A 19,643-nucleotide genomic window follows, 5' to 3' on the forward strand; every position below is an offset into this window, starting at 1 on the left:
CTGATTCCTCTTCCGTAATATTATAAGACATTTCTGGTATTTTTTCAACCTTTTGTAATTTACACCAAAGCTATTGATTTTGAAAATTTTCCTGACACAGTTAGAAATCTTTGTTCATCAAATGTAACCAAGCATTGTTTTCCGGTTTCTGTGATTTCCATGCCGTCTGTGAACCCCACATCAGGATTAAAACAGGACTTAAAGGATCACAATAAGCATGCATATAGGAGAACAAACACCATGCAAACAAAAGCAACAAACCACAGCAACATAAGCACCGTTCTGTTGAATATTCAGTAAAACTGCACGTAAGAAAGATCACAGGATCAGCAGACAAAGGTTGCCATAGAAGCTGCAGAGATGCCCGTAATTAGGCCAGACACAGAACACCAACAGGGTGTTTGATCCAAACTCGTTTGGTCAGAGAAACGTGAAGAGCGAGACAGGAAACAGCAGGAGAGAGAGAGAGACAGAACGTACTTCAGGTGGCAGGCAGATTCAAGCTTATAGACGTGCAACTGTAGACAAATGTTGGGCACAAGACAAAGGAGCATGCAGAGGTGTGAAATGTTAAAATACACAATATTTACTTGATTATCTTGTGAATAATGACACAATTCTCTAGTTAGAGCTCAGAGTATAACGCCTTCAAATAATTACTTTTAAATCATTTCAAAACAAAAACACATGACCTGAGTCTCATTCTGACAAATCATCATGCATGAGGGTTTAATAGATGAAAAATCTTGAAATGCTAAACATTGGTTGCAATTATTATTCAAAATAGACAGATTTGTAAAAAACGAGATAACAGCATTTCCAGGAAAACTAATGAATAAAATATAAAATAATATAACTGGAATTTTTAAATAAGACATTACTAAAAATACTTTAATTTAAATATTTTAACTGTGAAATACATTTAAAAATTTGATGAAATATTTGTACTTTTTTTTACTTATCAATAATTGTCAAATTTCTGTATTTCACTTGATGTCCATTTATTTTATTTTATTTTATTAATACTATCTGTTGGCCTGTCTCTGTTTAAGATGTGCTCTTGGTCTGGAGTGGTGGTGGTGGTGGTGGTGGTTGGGGGGGGGGTTAATGTGAGATATAGTCTGTATGAGTTCAGTATGCTGCTATGTGTATGTTTATGTTTATAAGTTGTATAAGCTCAAGAATTCAAAATTACATTTATTAAAAAAATTATAATAATGGTGAAAAATAAAAACAAACAGTTTTTGTTTGTACTGTTGCTTTAAGAACTGTTGGGTGTTTTTTTTGCCTTCTTTTTAATACATTTTAAAAAAGTATTTATTTTTAGTTATCAATCTGCAACTTTGATTGAAGGTCAATTAAGAATACTTTCCACTGCAGGCACAACCTTATGTATAGCGGTTTGTATAATTATGCAACAGTCGTCTGTTTTGTGTATTAAAGCGTCAGTGAGTGTTTATTTCACCTACTTTCACACACAGAGCTGATGGGACTCCAGGTCTGGTCGGGCCTGCAGATGATGGTGCCGCTGCCTCTGACCTGCTGACCTTTGGGGCAGACGATCCTGACCGACTGCCCGACATAAAACGCCTGCTGGGTTCTGTTCCCGCTGCGCCGCGCCCTCAAGCCTGGAGGAGCCGGACAGAACTTGGCTGCTAGGAAAGAGAGAGGACCGTTTCTAACCGGTGAAAACCAGATTTGAAAAAGTTTACCAACCTCATGGCAGAGCTTCAGAAGAACTAGTCGTGGGACTGGAGTTTCAGTGAGTCAATATTACCCTTTAACACATATCCTGACACATCATTCAAATTCAAGTAAATACACTGAAGCAACTAATAGGAAGATCTGTTTTTCTTCTTCTACTTTATCTTCACTGTCGACCCTTGTGTGGCTGATGTCTGTGGTGAAACTGATGGTAAAACTCAGTGATGTTGCCAAGAATCTCACAGGATGTTATCTTTCTCTCTGTCTTCAACCATAGCAACAGTGATCATGGTGAGTCAAACGTGATGTAAAGTTTCCACTGCATTTTTCTGTGGAACTTAATTGTAGTGTGTGTGTGTGTGTGTGTGTGTGTGTGTGTGTGTGTGTGTGTGTGTGTGTAGTTTTCTCACGTTGACATGTGGGGAACGTGGAGCTCCAGGTGTTGCCCCCCATGCACATCACCAGAGAATCTCCCACCAGGTTGTAGCCTTTGTCGCACTGGAACTCCACGGCTCGTCCTGTGTTCAGGTTGCGCTCTTGCAATTTACCATTCATTATCTGTTTGGGGCTGATGCAGCCTCTGGCCACTGACATGGGAAAGAATAATAAAGATTAAAATCACAACTCAGGAAAAAGGAAACAAAAACAAAAAATTCAAGTATAAGCAGGAAATGCTTTATATCGTCACCATCGGCCATCAAAGTCATTTTTTGACGAAAAGGAGTTTTTGGTCTAAATCATCTTTTGATGATTCTGGCCACCTCTGGTAAAGTCACCTTCATCCTTAGTTGAAAGGATTATGCTCTTTATGTCCTATAGGACATTGGCCTCTATGTCAAGAGGGTGACTTAGCCCATTTTATTCTTGTCCTAAGTCAAAATTTTTGATTCTTTAGGATAAAATGTCTGACTTGGGCAATTTAACAAGCTTTCATGATGACAGCTGCTTCAAGAAGCAACAGAATCTATAGTGCAGAAGAAGCTCTAAATATGATTCTTGAAACAGTTTATACCAGTGAGTGATAAGGTTTACTATCGACCTGACATTTGTTCAATTTAGGTTAGAGTTATTTACATTGTGAGTTTGCTTTATGGAATTAAAGGACAGTTAATAGTCAGGTTTCAAAAAGTTGTCAAAAATGGATGTTGGAAATGGGTTAAGTTCAATAAAAACCCAGCAAAGAAGACCTGAAGAAGTGAGGAAAGGGACTGCCTCCTTACCAACTTGATTTATCTGACATTTGTTTAATTTAACTCAGGGTAATTTCAGTTTTGAGTTTGCACTATGGAATGAAAGGGCAGTTTAAGCCAGGTTTAAAGTTGCCTAAGTCACACTAGAATGTTTGAAAATTGGCCTAAGTCACTTTATTCTTTAATGTTACATAATTGATACACAACGTTCTATGTATGTCAACAGTCATCCACTGTCAAGGCCTTTTTGATTGAAATGATTAATAAATATCATCTGCTCTGCATTTGGTAAGGTTTTTTGTGTTTTCCAAAAAACTAAAAAAAATGACTTAGGCCATTATTTTAATAGGGTGACGATATGGAGTATATTTTCAGTTAGTGCTGATTGGTCGTCCTTCGTACCTTCACATGTGGGCACTGGGAGGCTCCACGTGCCGTTGGACAGACAGGTGAGAGTCTTTGGGCCGACTAGCTGCAGGCCTACATTACACACATAGCTGGCATTGTGAAGGTGAGTCTCTCCTGTTGTCTGAGCCAGGGCATTACTCACAGTGGGAGGAGGTCCACAGGAATGGGCTGAGGGGACAAAAGACAACATCAACAAAGTGTCATGGGAGTGGAACGGTAAATGTATGTTTCACATACTAGGTTGCACCACATTGTGCAGTGCTCTTGGTTACACTTTCTACACCTTAAGTCTCTACACAGTCCAATGCTTGTTTAACATAAAACAACAAGAGCAACCGGCCCTCTTACCAATGTAGACAATAAACTGTAAGAGTTTCCTCTTTTGGGCACACCCACATCTTGATCATTTGGTGTAAGGAAGTTCAAAACTCTCAGTGTGAACTGTTCAAGGTCAATCTCTCTCCAGTCCAAACAGTCATATAATAAAGGCGTGTTCATGTTTTCACAAGTCTTTAATCTTGGTTCATACGTTTGGGAGTTTCATGACACAAACATTATTATTATTATTTTTATTCTTAAAGTTGTATTTTGGGGCATTTTTGCTTTTATTGTTAGGAAGCGTGGGGAGCAGAGTGGGGAAAGACATGCAGCGAATGGTTGAGGCCAGGAATCAAACCAGATCTGTCTCCTTCGGCTGCGGTCTGGCTCCGTGCTCTCTTGTCCGTCAACATCCACCAATTTTGTTTTCAGAACGGAGCACGAAGCAGTCTGTGTTTCGTCCCTGTTTGCATTTATGTTATCATTTTGTACAAGCTGCTCCAAACAAATTGCCCCTAGAGGGATTAATAAAGTTGAATTGACTTGAATTGAAGGACCGTTGCACAGCTTGAGTCATGACTGAGGTTTTCCTGCGGTAATTACTGAATCAAGGATTCTCCTCCTCCTCTCCTCATCCATGTTGTCTTTCTGGTCCTCTGAAAACCTCTGACCTGTTGACTCCAGGCCTGGCTCCTCTCATCATGACGGTTTGTTGTTGTAGTTAAGTGAAATACAATTGGGCGATAGCTTGGAGTGTTTTATTCTGAAAATTAACCGGATGTTTTAATTTTGTTTTGGTGACTGACTTCCTGTCCCGCTCCATCTGCTCTGTTGAGATTGATGCGTCATGCTCCGACATCCTGCAGAGGGCTCCAGCATGCCCTCTCCAGCATGCCGTGATGGTTTGGAGACGAACCGGACGAGGATCTGGTGGAATTTGCCTCTGAGACCACTAGGTCAACAGCACCCTGACACGATTTATTAACAACCTATTACACCCCTGTGAGGAGATCTGCTCATTTATTTATGGTGGGTTTCAGTTTCACTGTTTATAGTCAGTTATATAGAGGCTTCAGAGGCTTGCGTGTAGATTTCTGTTTATGGAGATAAATAAATCACCGTCAGATTTCTGCAGATAGGAGTCCAGACGTCGTTACGGCCGTAACCAAAAGTATTTTTCAACACAAATTAGCAGGTTTGCCAGTTTTTGTTTTTACGGAGTGTTCTAGTGGAAATTCATGTTTTTGCCCAACGCACAGCTCTAATCATGGCCTACCTGTCAAAGAATGTGTGTTCTCTGTAATTACAAAGCCATGAAACATTATTAGAATATGTAGAAATGTTTGTGAACAAAGCCAGTATGTGTCAGGTGTTGGTCTTCATAGATTTAAATGCTCTCAGTGTCGGTGTTTTTCCAGACTCTGTCACACTTGTCTTTTTCCTGTTTAAAAAAAAAACCTACCAACACACAGTGGCTGGGTGCCGCTCCAGGCTCTGTCTCCCTGGCAGGTCTGGATAGAGTCTCCCTGCGACAAGAAGAACACAGAGTAAATTTACACTAACAGTAGATAATTTTAACAGCAAAGTCCAGTCTTTATTGATCTTTAGGAAAAAGAAGAAACATGACACAATAAAGGTCCATTACATTGAGTGTTTTTCAGTTTAAGCTGAGACAACAAACCTTTTTTGCGGCACTGTGTTTTAAAGTCAGCAGTTTGCACAGTGTCTGTGTGTCTGCAGTGTAACAAAAGGCTCTCATTGTATTCAAATTGTTGGGGCTAGGATATCAGTGTATCAGGAATAGAGTGACTCAGCTCTTTCTGTTTGCTCTGTAACCGCACACTCCTATTGATTGCTGAGGAGAAATCATGTGACTTGAGTAATCTGATTGTTAGCCATTAGGTCAGTGTGGAGGGGCTGTTGTTTAAAAGCACAGTACAGGAAAAGACAGGAAATTATACTGTGAGAGTAAAATACAAATAACATATTTTTGAAGGTGAATTCTGCATCCACGATTATGAATGAGCTATGGTTTTTACTATAGCTGTGTTCTTACTTGTCTTTGCAGTATTGTTTTCAGTTGAGGTAACTCATTAACCACAGTTTTCAATCTTATCTCCCAAACAACTTAACTCCCCAGCATGAAACTTTGCTTGAAGAGGAGCAGTACCTTCATGCCAAAGCCTGGCAGGCATGAGTACATGACAAAGTCCCCGTAGTTGTAGCTTTCGCCCTCCGTCACACCGTGGAGAAGAGGAGGGGGTTTTTCACAAACCACAAGTTTGCAGGAAGCAGAGGAGAAGCTTGGTGACCAGGTTCCACCCAGCTGATCAAACATATAGACAAGACAGGGAAGTAGTACATTACTCATGGTGGTTATGGGTGTGGGAAACAGAACAGAGAAGAGTGAATATCCTCAAACACAGAACTGCTAGTTGAGTCAAAGAGCAGTGTTATGAGATTTTATACAGAGGGGTAAAAAAGAAAGCAAAAGTAAATTAATATCTGCCTTTCTCTTAATCTTACCAAAAGGCTTGCTTGATCAAGTATCTACAGAAGTCTCCTTGTCCTGTTAACCATTATCAAACAGAAATAGGATATAAAAGGCTTAGGTCAATATGTAACTTATATCTTCCCCACCTGACACTCAGCTAATGCCGACCCCTGCAGGTAGAGGCCAGGAGGGCAGGACAGTGTGACAGTCCCCCCGACAGGCGTGAGCTCCTTCCCCGTCAGGACCAGGTGTGGGATGGTGAAGTTGGTGGGCAGCAGGCAGGGGCCTGGACGGCATCGAACGCTGTGTTTGGACCATGTGCCGTCACTCTGGCAGGAGAGGGAGTCTGTCTGTGAGGCCAACTGATACCCTTCCACACATCTGGAGAGAGACATGAAAGTGAAAAAGGGGGCACTTCAGAAAAAAAAAAAGATTGGCACAAAGAACAAAACAGTCTCTGATCTAGAAGAATGAATAAACATGTCTAGAAAAGCAGGAGTTCTTTCTGACATCAAAGATCCTTAAACTAAAAAAATCTAACTTTCCCAGGTGTTCTCGTCTAAAAGAAATTACAGAAAGCGTGGGAACTCAGCAACCAAAAAAGAGAAATACTGACTATCATTGTAAAAGTGAAACTGGGTTTCAATAAACAGATGAGGTCAGGACAGTAAAATAAATACCAAACTGTACCCAAATATAAGACAGTTTTTTTTCCTTGAAATACGCTTGAAAAAAGTGGTTACATCTTATACTGGGGTTTGGTAATTCAATTCTAATATTTGTTACCACAGACAGTGCCTCTTAGCTGTAAAGCAAGTGTACCCTCATGATTGAGACCAGCTACAATGCCAGGGGGATGAAAGATGAAGTGACATGGTAAACAAAGTTGCTCAAAGAAGTTTAAGAAAAATAGTTATTGGTGCAGAAGAGCAATTTCTTAAAGCTGGGGTTGGGAGTCAGATTTAGATACACTTTTTGTTATACTGGTTAAAATGATCTTTATGTCCTGATAGCAATCAATACATAATGTGTTCTTAAAAAAGAGTGAAAAAAAGCTGCTATCTACAGCCGGAGTAAACCTGGGAAAGAACCAACCATCACCGTTTTTGGGGTCCAAAATTTTAAACCAATCAAAAGAATTATTGACATTTAGTAAGTCCTACAACAGTACTGATTCGTGACCATGTTGATCTTTAATAACCGGTCACTGTCGGCCGTGACCATGCCAACCAACTCAGCAACAACCAATGTTTGAATGAATGAAGAACTCCTCTTGTCTCTCCGCTCTCCCGCTCACACACTCTACACCTCTCCTGATGCCTTCACTGACTGTCAACACTGTAGGAATTAAGAACATCTACACTGAACAGGTTTAACAAACAGTAGAGCTGTTACAGTATTATATGTGTTATAACTTTTCTCCTATTATCGTGTCACCAGTACAACTGGATAATGCTAGCATGACAGTTGTGAGTATGCACAGCAGCCATGTTTTTTTGTGTTTTTAACTTTCACTATGATAATGTTTTGGTGAGGACCGGTTTTGAATCAGTCCAATCATATGGTCGCGAAGCAGCAGCGCTCGTGCATGTCAGCGGGGGCGTCGTTTTGGAGGAGCTCCGAGGGGAGGGGGGGTTAGACGAAGTCCTGAGGAAATGCTACATTCAAATTCATGCTAGTTTTCCGAAACTACCAACCCTAGCTTTAACTATCAAAGCCTATAAAGATAGTCTTACTATGTGTGTGTTGGTTTGTTTCTGAAAAAGGGATCAACAGATTTGAATTAAATTTGGTCTTAAGAAAGTCTTGCTAAAAAGTAATCTTAAAAAAAGAGGGTTGTCCTGTAATCAGGGTCATCATATATTGGAGCCAATATGATATTACATTTGAGTATTTAAAGCCAATCTTCATTTACGTTTCTACATCACTTTGGTACCATATCATTGTGTGTTTTTCATTTGCTTTCCTGTTTTTTCTTGACACAGCTGGTTTGTTTTCCCCATCCCAATAATGTTCTTTTTTTAAGAAATCCTCTCTTTTCTACCTGAATTCACATGAATATAGCAATAAGATGTGATGGGAGATGCATACAAATGCCATAAAATAGTAAAGATAAAGTGTTAAACTCAAAGTACAGTGCAGTGTGTACCTGTATGAGACTTGGTTTGGGAAGGTGAAGGTGTCTCCCACAACCTGAGCGTTGTCTACAGTCGGAGGTTTCCCACAGTTCAAAGGCTCACAGCTGATCCTTGGTTCACTCCACCTGCCGTCTCGTCCACAGGAGAGTTGTGGGTACCCTTTGACCTGGTACCCCGGCCGACACCTGTATATCACTGTGTCTTGAAAGGTGGCACTTCCCTGCAGGACAGCATTAGTAACTGCAGGCGGGACAGCAGTGCACCTTCCCCGTCCACACACAGGTACGCCGGGGCTCCACACGCCTCCTTTTTCACACACTGCCTCAGAGGGTCCCAGCAGCCTGTAGCCATCATCGCACTGGAAGCTCACCCGGTCCCCGCAGGATCGGTCTTGTCCTACAACCACGCCGGATTTCAGTGTGGGGAGGGCACAGACGCAGGGGTGACATTGAGGCACGGTGCCTACCCAAGTGCCTTGATCAGAGCACTTCAGTACTGGATCCCCGACGACTTCGTAACCATCGAAGCAAACATACTCCACCACGTCGTCGTAGTTGAAGCTTGAGCCGTTCAGGAAGCCGTGACTGATGTCCTCAGGTGGATCACAACTTATGACATCACAGCGGGGTGCAGGTTTATCCCAAAGTCCCTCAGATTGACAAGTAAGTGTGGGATCTCCATTAAGTGTGTATCCCTCATCACATTCATACTTTACCTTGCTGTTAAAGCCAAACTCTGTCCCCAACACCCGTCCATTAGGGATTGGTATTGGTTTGCCACAGTGGGCAAGTAAACAGGTAAGAGTCTCATGGCTCCAGGTACCATCAGCCTGGCAAACACTTATAGATTTCTCTTTCAGATGGAAACCAGGCTGACAGCTCAGTTCTATCTTGTTATTATAGCTAAAATCGCCTCCTTTAAAAGTAACATCTTTGGGGACTTTGGGAGGACCACAAGACACCCGCTCACAAGACGGTTTCTGTCCATTCCACTTCCCATCAACCTGGCAGGTAATAGTGTCATTACCCTTCAACACAAATCCAGGACTACACTCATAATGGAGGACCTCAGGAAACTCAAAAGTACCTCCATGAACTGTGCCGTAAATGAAAGCACCCGGGTCACCGCAGGAAACAGGGTTACAGACGGGGGCCTCCTTAGTCCACAGTCGACCTGAAACACACTCCCGCACAGACTCCCCCTCCAGCTTGTATCCTTCCTCACAAGAATACTTGACCGCACTGCCAAGAGGGGTGTCGGTCACGTTCACCCAGCCGTGGTCTGGACTCGGTGGGGTTTCACACTCTGCTGGGACACAAGCTGGAGCTGTGCCATTCCAGCCTCCATCCTCCTGACAAACCAGCCTGGTGGGGGTTGTGAGGTCGTAGCCCTTGTGGCAACGGTACTCAATTAATGTTGTGTGAAGGAAGCTCAAGTCCATTGGCGAGGCTAATGATCCAGTGTCTTTAGAAGCAGCTTCAGAGCGTCTTTCAAGCTCTGTCACCCTAACGTATTCTCCAAAGTCAATATGAGGAGGCAGGCCACAGTCTGAGGGGATACAGATTGGGACAGAACTAGACCAACCAAACTCCTCGCAGGTCAGATGGTCCTGGCCGGCGAGCTGGAAGCCAGGGAAGCAGCTGTAAAAAATAGTGACACCAAAGCTGTGATCCTGCCCCTCTACAAACCCGTTTTCGATCGGTTGGGGTGGCGTGCAGGATATCTGCACACAAACGGGTGGCTGGATGTTCCACTCCCCACTGGCGAGGCACGTGAGAGTCTCTGGGCCTTTAAGACGGTAACCACGGCGGCAGAAGTAGGAGACACTGTGACCAAACTGGAGTTTTGTGTATACTACTTTACCGTTAGCTATCTGTTTAGGGAGCGAGCATTCGATTGGGCGACAGGAAGGAACTCCTCCAATCCAGAGTCCTTTCTCTCCACAGAGGATGGTAGAATTTCCAGCTAAGTTATATCCAGTCTTACAGCTGTACAGCGCTTTGCTGAGGTACATCAGACCCTGGACATCTACGATACCATTAGGAACCTCCACAGGCTGAGGGCATTCCACTGGAATACACTCTGGGTGAGGACTGCTCCACTGCCCATTGGCTTGACAGGACACTGAGCCCTCTCTTCTCAGAGTGAAGCCGTCCATGCAGGTGTAGCTCACCATTGAGCCAAAAGGGAACGGGATGGAGGATGAGGTAGGGCCACCAAATGACACTTCAGGCAGTGGGCCGCAGAACACCTGCTTGCATACTGGAAAAGTGTCGTTCCACTCCTGAGAAGGGGTACAGCGCAGGATCTGGGCCCCCTCCAGGACATAGCCATCCTCACAGGATAATTCCACAGTTCCTGATTCAGAATCCAGACCCTTCAGGACCAGGTGGTTCTCCTCCAGTGGTGGCTCTGGACACTGCACTGGTGAGCAGCGAGGACGCCTTTGTTTGTCCCAACGTCCAAACTTTAAACAGGTCCATGTTGCCTCCCCAACCAGCTCATAGCCTTCGTCACAGACATACTGAACTTTTCGCCCAACCTGGAAGTCAGAGCCCTTGTAGAGTCCATGAACGACATCAGGCGGGGGATCGCAAGTTAGAAGGACACAGGTGGGAGGGTCATTGTTGGACCAGTGCCGGTTGGCTTGGCAAACCCGCTCTGGGCGACCGATCAGCCTGTATCCTGCATTACAGGCATATGTCACTTTATTGTTGAAGGTGAATCTAGCTCTGACCTGTGGGAGACCAACATAAGATAGATCATTACACATCCAGGATGGATTAATCAGCATATTAACAACAACCAGTACAACCATTCTGAAGTGCTAAAATCCAGTCACAATCACAGGACCAAGTAAGACTCATACAGAGTGTACTGATGCTGTCTTTGGTGGCTCACCTGGATGTATCCGTTCTTGAGTGCAGGAGGTTGGGAGCAGGAAACAGGCACACAGGTAGGCAGAACTCCTCCCCACTCTCCATTGGCCTTGCAGGTCCTCCTCTTTTCCCCTCGGATCAGGAAGCCTTTATCGCAGCTGTACGCCACCACGGCTCCAAAACTGTAGTTTGTCCCGCTCACGTAGCCCCGATTAATGCTCTCAGGCCTGGAGCACCTCACAGGCGCACATCCGATATCATATGGCGAAGGCTCCCACTCCCCGCCCATTAGACATCTGAGTGTGGCTGTGGTGTTCAGCATGAACCCCTCCTCACATTTATAGTTCACTTCAGTGTTGCTGGAATATTTGGGTTTGTTGACAGAGTCTAAAATCGCATGTGACAGCTCAGGTGGACGGAGGCAGAAGTTTGCAATGCAGCGAGGAGCCAACATGCCATCAGGGGGCGCCCACACACCCTGAGCGTTACACACCATCTTGGAGTTGTTTCCAGATGTGTATCCGTCCGTGCAGTAGTAGTTTGCGGTGTCTCCAAACAGCTGGTGGCTCTCATACGGCTCGGCGTGGTCGATGGCAGGTGGGGGGCCACAGGAGCGAGGGACGCACTGAGCAGAGCTGTCACTCCATTCCCCGGTTGGCAGACATTCTCTGGTCTCTGGACCAATCAGAGTGTAGCTGTAAAGGAGAGAGAAAATTCAACAAAGTGCAAAAATAATTAACAGCTCAGCATTATCAGGTATACATTTATTTGTTTACTTAGGATCTCCTTAAGTTACAACCACATAGTTTTCTTAAATCGTTATTACAGACTGCATTACTGTCAAACCCATGACAGCCAGACAAACTTCTCTATCAACATCAATAGAATATACTCCCATAGTTTTTTGGCAAATCAACATATCTGAATAGACTTCAATCACATTTACCCTTCTTTGCAGACATAGTGCACCTTGTTTCCCAGCTCATAGTTTTCCCCTATGGTCACGGCGTCTCTCAGGGTCGGAGGCTCGCTGCACAGGACGTTCACACAGCGAAAGACAGGCTTGCTCCACTCCCCTGTTGCCTCACAGACCACCTCCACGGAGCCCTGTGGTCTTCGCACAAACACACGACTTAGTTTAACACACTCAAACTATGGCAATCACAGAGATTTATGGATTGTGATTACAGATAAATCAAAGCTGATGACATGTTACACACTCAGAGTTTATGTCTCTGGACTGTGAAAAGGTTTGGGAATCACAACAGAGACAGTGTAGTGTGAAGTTAACATCACAATTAGAACCTGTGTGTTAAGATTGTTTTGTTACAGCTGTATTCTGTTTCATTACGGCACATAGATTAAGTTTTAGATTGTATAGAAGATGGGAAACATGATATCTCCCCAAGAGTAAAGCCAAAACATTTAGAGCCCCCCCCCATACTGGGTGCAGTAAAGCCCACCTCCTCCATGTAAACAGATGGGACAAGGGTCAAACTTTAAAACTAAAATGATGTCAAAGAAACATTTTATCAGCGTAATGTCTGTTAGTATTTTGGTGTTTAATCATGCCGATATGATTAAGTTTCTATTTTCAAAGAACTTTAAATTTAATATGTTATTAGATGCTATAAAAAAAGGGTATAAAACGCCATTTCCTGTTGGTGAATGCAGCTCCTGCGTGCAACGTATGCACCAGGTTTAGGTTGGTCAAACCAACCAGTTCCAAATGGCATCAATCCTTCATTTGAGGTACTTTTGTACAACGAGAAGAGGTAGAGACACTTTGTCCATCTTTATATCACTGAATAATTACACTTATTAATGCAGCATACAGGAAACAATGGAATTAAACAAATCAAATCCAGATAAAACTTAATATGTCTCACTGAAATGATAATCAGAGGGTGTGGTGAATAGGTATGTATCCGTACCTGTATCCTTTGGCACAGGTGTATGTGACAGTGGACTGGTATGTGTCTGTGATGAGGGTGTAGAAAGCATCCCTGACATTATGAGGATCCCCGCAGGTCACTGGGTGACACATGGGAGGGGTCCCGCTCCACGTCATTCCAGCGAGACACTGGAACTCATATGTGACTTGAGGCAGGAAGCCCATCATACAGCTGTTGTGAATAAGAAAAAAAGAAGGAGCAAGCTTATTATATATATTTTTTAACATTTCCCACTCATCATCATTACACCAAGGTGTCAAAGGGGATGCAAATGATACCTGAAAGTCACCTTGCTTCCATAGGTGAAGTTATTTCCTGTCAGGATGGAGTTCTCAGGAGCGACTGGCGCCGGGCAGGAGAGAGCTGCATTGTCACCACAGACATGATTAGTGAGTTCTGTTTTGACTCAATGCAAATAAGAGAAACTCTGTACACATTTCCATGAAGTGAAATATTCGTTGACAGCTTTTAGTGTTATCGATTGAATTACAGGATTGTCCAGGAGTAATGCCCCTTCACATTTTCCACAGGCAGATCGAAGGAAGCCCACAGAAAAGGAAATGAATGGATGGAAGCATAAGATGTACGACTAAGAGGCATGATTGGATGAAGGAGTACTCTGAGGGATTAAATAACGCACAGGCAGGAAGTTGGTGGACACAGGAGAGACAGTTTAAAGAGAATGAGGCCAAAACTGAAGACATTTCAAGACCGTTTTAAAGAGCCCTAAAAAGGACCCAACATTTCCCATAGTTAAGCAAATGACATGTAAATGTCCACACCTGTTTAACTCCATGTCACATTTTAAAGTACAGGCTTACAAATACCCAAATATCCAGTACATGATGCAAACTTTATCTTTCAGTTAAAGTCATGGCTTTTGGTAGATTGGTTAAAGGCGTAAATTTGAACCGTTGTGAACATAAAATACATTTTTACATCCTTATACAGATTGGGATGCGACATACTTCCAACACTAAGATCACTTTTTATCTGGAGGGAATACAGATGGAGAAATATTGGGATATTTTTCATCACACCGAAACTTTAAGGAAAATTCTCAACTGTCCCACAGCCTTGCTGGAGACAGTGTGGGGAGCATGATGTTGATCACGCTCATGTTATTTGGCAATGTGTGACCAGTGACTGAGTACTGGGATGGAGTGTGGAGAGGAATGACAGCAATTTTAGGTTATGAACTTCCTAAAACATGTGAAGTGTATCTGGGAAATTTAACACAGGAAAATATACAAAGCAAAGACATGTACCTGGTTGGGATACTACTACTGGCATCAAAGAAAGCTATAACAAGAAAGTGGTGTAAGGAGGACCCCCCCACTCAGAGAAAATGGTTGGACATTGTGGAAAAACTACACGAAATGGAGAACTTTACACACAATTTAGGACTTCAACAATCTGCCTGCCAAGGAAAATGGAAAAAATTGACTGACTTTATAATACATCGAAAAGTCTGAAGAGAGTGGACGATTTTAAAGGAGGCTAAACTGACACCAACGTTTGTTTAATGTGTTAAAAGTAAAAAAAAAAGATAACTTTTTATCAACAACAATGATAGATACAGTCTGTCCACTTCCCTCTGTGATGCAGCTGGGCGTGTGCATGCGCTCATCACTGCAGCAGAAAACCTCTATGCTGTATGCTCATCCAGATCTATTAGTCTCTGTATTGCATCTATTGCACTCTCTAATGCACAGCCGCATTCATTATTTAACTTCTGGTATATAACACAGAAGGGAAAAAAAGTCTAAATGAATTTTATTGTATTGATTTTGGCAGAGGACATCCTGGTGATGATGCACAATCGGTGAGGGCTGAACTGACAGACCGGCAGAGTCTACAGGCGCTGCATAAGTCAGTTCTTCTCTCGCTATCAGGGAGAATCTGGCTTAGAGCCAATAGAGGTGCTGCTGTCATCCGGTCTTTCAGCCGACGGCACAAAAAGACAGCTGCGTGTATCAACATCAACCAACCGGTCACAACATGTTTTGTCAGACAAATAGCTAGTTGTGGGATTACTTGCTTTCAAATTTGCATCTGTACCATTTGTATTTGCATTTGGTACTTCTGCTATACGTCTAATAATGACACTGACACTTTGTTGCTTTTATTATTGCTATGTTGTAAGGTGACCTTGGGTATCCAGAAAGGTGCCTATACATAAAATGAATTATTGTTATTATTATTATTATTATTATTATTATTTGAAGGTAGAGGCTTCATATAAGCTCTCTGAGTTTTCTGCCTCATCCTGCACTGTATATTACTTATCTTTGCTCTTTTTTTGTGTGTTTTTTTTTTTTTTTACAAATAAATAATCATATACAAAACATAAACATCCAAATTAAAGGAAGGTTCCCATTTAGTAGCTAGTGTGGCTGTTTGTTTCAACAAGTAAAGACTTGTCTCAATTAGAGGCCTGTTTACAGTAACTGTTTTTTCTGGCAGTCTGTGCCACAAAGCGCCAGAGTAGTCATACTGACACTTTTTAGCTGGTTTTAAAGATGGAAATGAAGGCTGAAAGTAACAACAGAAAGCCAATCTTTGCTGGGCAGAAGTTTGATTCAAAAATTATTTTCAAAAGCCTGTCTCAAGTTTTATGCTAAGTCAGTTTGTAAGCAAAACTCTGTAGTGAAGCGCCTGAACTGATACAGATCCCATTACTGAAGGCGAGCCTGGTTTGGCAGAAGCTTTGTCCCATTGGCCAAAGCACTGCTAAATAAAATGCCCATGTAATGTGTCCGGTGTGTTCATATGTGTCCGGTGTGCATATATGTGGGATGATGTGCACCATTGTTGTGAGGCTGGGTGGATGTTTATTGTTTATTTGTGTTTTATACATGTATTCTTGTACAGACGGTGACAACAAATGTCCTTATTAAGGACAAATAAAGATCTATCTATCTGAAACAAGAAATCAGTAATAATGTAATAATAAGCAGTGCGAATACAAAAAGCTTTCTGTACAAGAGGAATTACTGAAATTAGAAATCAGTCGTCCTCACATGCTTTGTAGTCATTCTGAAGACCACTTAGCTTCTTTCCCACACATTAGGGGAAGTTTGTTTACCACCATATTTCCTGCTATGTGTTGAAACTGTATGAATGATATGAAGAAGAAGTGTCAACAAATCTCACTCCTACCTTGTCTGTGGATACAAGCTGAATCATCCACTATTAAGGGTCAAATACTTCCCTAAATATCTGGACACTGTAGTCCAGATTTAAAGTGTTTTAGTGGGGTCTATTTTCAGGCAGCATAAGCACATTACACGGCTGTGGTATGTATCTGATTTTGATAGGTTATTTACACAGCAACTGTGTGTTATTGCTCAGTAGCAGAACAAATTGATGTGTCTTTAATCACAGACCAGTCAAACAAACTGTTATCACTCTGATTAGTTTACACAGTGACGAAAACAAGGGAGGAGAGGTTAAAGTAACAAGAACTGCAGGGTAAGACAGAGACATCATCAAAACTGAAGATAGTGGACCTAACAGTAAACAAAATACTACAGGGTGATCAAAGAGTCCACTTTGAGTTGGGATCCTGCTCACTCTGTCACGGTTCCACCAAACCAGATTACAATACATGATCACTTACATGTTATAGATTTTACAGCAGCAGGACCCTTTGTTAGTGATTGGCTTACATAAACTACAGTGGGTCAAAGCCTACTCCAAAACTGTGGTTCTGTGTGTTCAGTAGTTTTCTTTTACTTCTTTGGTCCCCCAACCTAAAGTATGTTATGCTTGGCAACACACCATTATCTTTAGTGGGATCAAGGAAACATGTCTAATATTCCCAGCCACACATTCCTTAGAGTCTGAACTTACTTTTCCTTTATTTTCTAAAACAAAGGGGACGGTGCCCCCTGGTGGAATGAGCTTGTAGCAACAAGATGCACAAGTCCAAACCATGTTTAACTCTCCTCTCCCGCTTCCAGCTGCATGCTCCAGAGCTGTCATTGATTAATCAGCGGCGCCTGTCATCCAATAGCTCAGTGACACGCCCTTATCGTCAGCCTATCAACTTTCTGCTGTCTTTTTAAATGCATCTCTCTCTCCAGCTGGTTCCTTCTTGCATTGATGGTGCACACCCCTCCATCTCCCCATCTCCACCTGGTTTCCACAAAGTCTTCAATTCCTAGGATTCATCAACCACCACCACTAATGTCTGGACCCTAAGGGAATTTCTTCTGCTGCAAAATTCACACATCCTACGCTCACAATATTTAGATTTTACAGCAGCAGGACCCTTTGTTTGTGATTGGCTTACATAAACAACAGTGGGTCAATGCCCACTCCAAAACTGTGGTTCCATGTCTTTAGTAGTTCTTTTTACCCCTTTGGTCCCCCCAAATAAAAGCATAGCAGGCTTGACTACACACACCGTCATCTTTAGTGGGATCAAGTAAAAACTTCTAATATTCCCAGCCTCACATTCCTTGCAGTCTGGACTTACTTTTCCTTTCATTTTCTAAAACAAAGGGGACGGGGCCCTCTGGTGGAATGAGCTTGTAGCAACAAGATGCACAAGTCCAAACCATTGTCTCTCAGTAACTCTGGGTGGTAACATAATTTATGGAATCCTAAAGTTATAGCTCATGTAGCTCTAGGGAAAGTTCAGAAAGGAAGACTATAAAAGCAATCACAGCAGTTGTTTAACTCTCCTCTCACTCGTTTCCAGCTGCATGCTCCAGAGCTGTCATTGGTTCATCAGCGGCGCCTGTCATCCAATAGCTCAGTGACACGCCCTTATCGTCAGACTATCAACTTTCGGCTGTCTTTTTAAATGTCTCTCTCTCCAGTTAGTTCCTTCTTGCATTGATGGTGCACACCCCTCCACCTCCCCATCTCCCCATCTCCCCCTGGTCTCTACAAGTCCTAGGATTCATCAACCACCACCACCAGTGTCTGGACTCTAGGGGGATTTCTTCTGCTGCCAAATTCACACATCCTACGCTCACAAAATTATCCCTTTGGAGTCCTTATGCCAAAGATTTCTGTCAAGTTTCATTATTCATTAAATTGGTATAAATAACATTTATTCTTCAAACTGTGTCTCTCCTGATTGAACTCCTGTTTCTTGAGAAAGTCCCTCACCTCTGCAGTACGGTGACGATCCATCCCAGGTCCCTGTCTCCAGGCAGTGGAGGCGGGTTGATCCGATGAGTTCATAACCGTCGTCACAACTGAACCCAACCTCAACGCCCATCGGGAATTTGCTTCTGTCTATGTGACCAAACTCAGGAGTCCCGGGGTGCTGGCACTTGACCGGCTCTGATAGGAAACACACACACAGAGCTCATTTGTTTATATGTGAAAAAACATACGATAGTCCAACAAAGTCTCTTTAAAAGAAGCATCCAGTCACCTGTGCAGTTTTTGCCATCTCCGCTGTATGGTTGGACACAGGTGCAGATGTAGGAGCCTTCTGTATTCTGACAACTGGCGTGTTCGTCACAGTCAGATCCAAGAGCGCACTCATCCACATCTGAACACACGGAGAAATACATCACACATCGCTTGTGAGCCTGAGAAACAGGACTTTATTTCCCATGTGTGACTGATTTAAACATTTTTTTTTACCCAGACAGGCCGGTGAATTTCCTCCCCACTTGCCGCTGTTGCTGCAGTGAACATTAGTGTCTCCCAGCAGGTAAAAACCAGCGTTACACTGGTAGACCAAAGAGCTGCCTGCATGGAAGTCTGTCCCCTGAAACAAACCGTTCTCCAGAGGATGAGGAGGCCCACAGGACACTCCTGGAACACACACAAAGGAGGCTTTGTCCTAAAAGCTCTCTATAAAAGTATTTCACTGGTATGTCTCCATAAGTCCATAAATAATTCAGAAAAAACTTTATACTGAGATGTTTATGAGTTAAATAAAACAGCACGTTGTGTCTCTGCCTTACGTTCACAGCTGGGCAGAGGATGACTCCACTCTCCTCTGTTTTGGCACTGCAGCACCGGCTCCCCCAGGAGGTAGAAGCCGGGATCACAGGACAGCTGGACCTGCGCCCCGGGGCTCACCTCCACGGTGGAGGCGTGCAGGTGGGGAACGGCGTTCTCCAGCTTTGGGCAATCTGGAAAGACCACCATGTTTTTTTTTTCTACACTTTCTTATTAAATATTTACGATGGTTCAAAAATCACAAAGACGACAAAGGGACACGGACATGCAGGACGGCGTGAGCATCTTAAGGACACAGAGTAGGACACAGGTGGAGGGTTGGACTCCTTAGCTTATGGTCCATTTGATCTGGTGGATTGATCTTTCTACATATGTTCATAATGACAGTTTTAAAAGCACTTAATGAAGGTTTTTATATCATATAGAGAGACAAAAGAGGAATCAGCTTCTTCTCCAAATATACGTCTTGTTCTTTGAACTTTCTCGCCATGGATTTAAAGACAGTCCCATGAAATATTGAATGATCTTTCCACATTCCCTCAAACATTCATGCCACAGTGCAAAACAATAGCTGCTTTGAGTTGCAAAAAGACAGTGTCAGAGTTGCGTACAGTTATTTAATT

The 19,643-nt window shown here is 42.9% G+C and overlaps 1 protein-coding gene across 3 annotated transcripts in view; it reads right to left on the bottom strand.

Moving 5' to 3' along the window:
- svep1 (sushi, von Willebrand factor type A, EGF and pentraxin domain containing 1) overlaps nt 1-19,643 on the bottom strand; it is a 136,953-nt gene that overhangs the window by 8,497 nt on the left and 108,813 nt on the right. For 2 of the 3 annotated variants that reach the window (XM_034676243.1, XM_034676244.1), the window contains exons 30-44: nt 19,023-19,193; nt 18,697-18,870; nt 18,482-18,601; nt 18,211-18,387; nt 13,365-13,449; nt 13,066-13,257; nt 12,078-12,245; nt 11,154-11,826; nt 8,264-10,989; nt 6,261-6,495; nt 5,791-5,946; nt 5,083-5,146; nt 3,297-3,470; nt 2,115-2,291; nt 1,470-1,652 (exon numbers count right to left, since the gene is read on the bottom strand). In XM_034676243.1, the coding sequence (XP_034532134.1) occupies nt 1,470-1,652; nt 2,115-2,291; nt 3,297-3,470; nt 5,083-5,146; nt 5,791-5,946; nt 6,261-6,495; nt 8,264-10,989; nt 11,154-11,826; nt 12,078-12,245; nt 13,066-13,257; nt 13,365-13,449; nt 18,211-18,387; nt 18,482-18,601; nt 18,697-18,870; nt 19,023-19,193 (5,475 nt within the window). Of the gene's footprint in view, nt 1-1,469; nt 1,656-2,114; nt 2,292-3,296; nt 3,471-5,082; nt 5,147-5,790; nt 5,947-6,260; nt 6,496-8,263; nt 10,990-11,153; nt 11,827-12,077; nt 12,246-13,065; nt 13,258-13,364; nt 13,450-18,210; nt 18,388-18,481; nt 18,602-18,696; nt 18,871-19,022; nt 19,194-19,643 lie in introns of all 3 variants that reach the window. The other variant, XM_034676242.1, reaches the window with a different exon arrangement.

This window comes from Notolabrus celidotus, chromosome 23, assembly GCF_009762535.1.
Source record: "Notolabrus celidotus isolate fNotCel1 chromosome 23, fNotCel1.pri, whole genome shotgun sequence".
Classification (NCBI taxonomy): domain Eukaryota; kingdom Metazoa; phylum Chordata; class Actinopteri; order Labriformes; family Labridae; genus Notolabrus; species Notolabrus celidotus.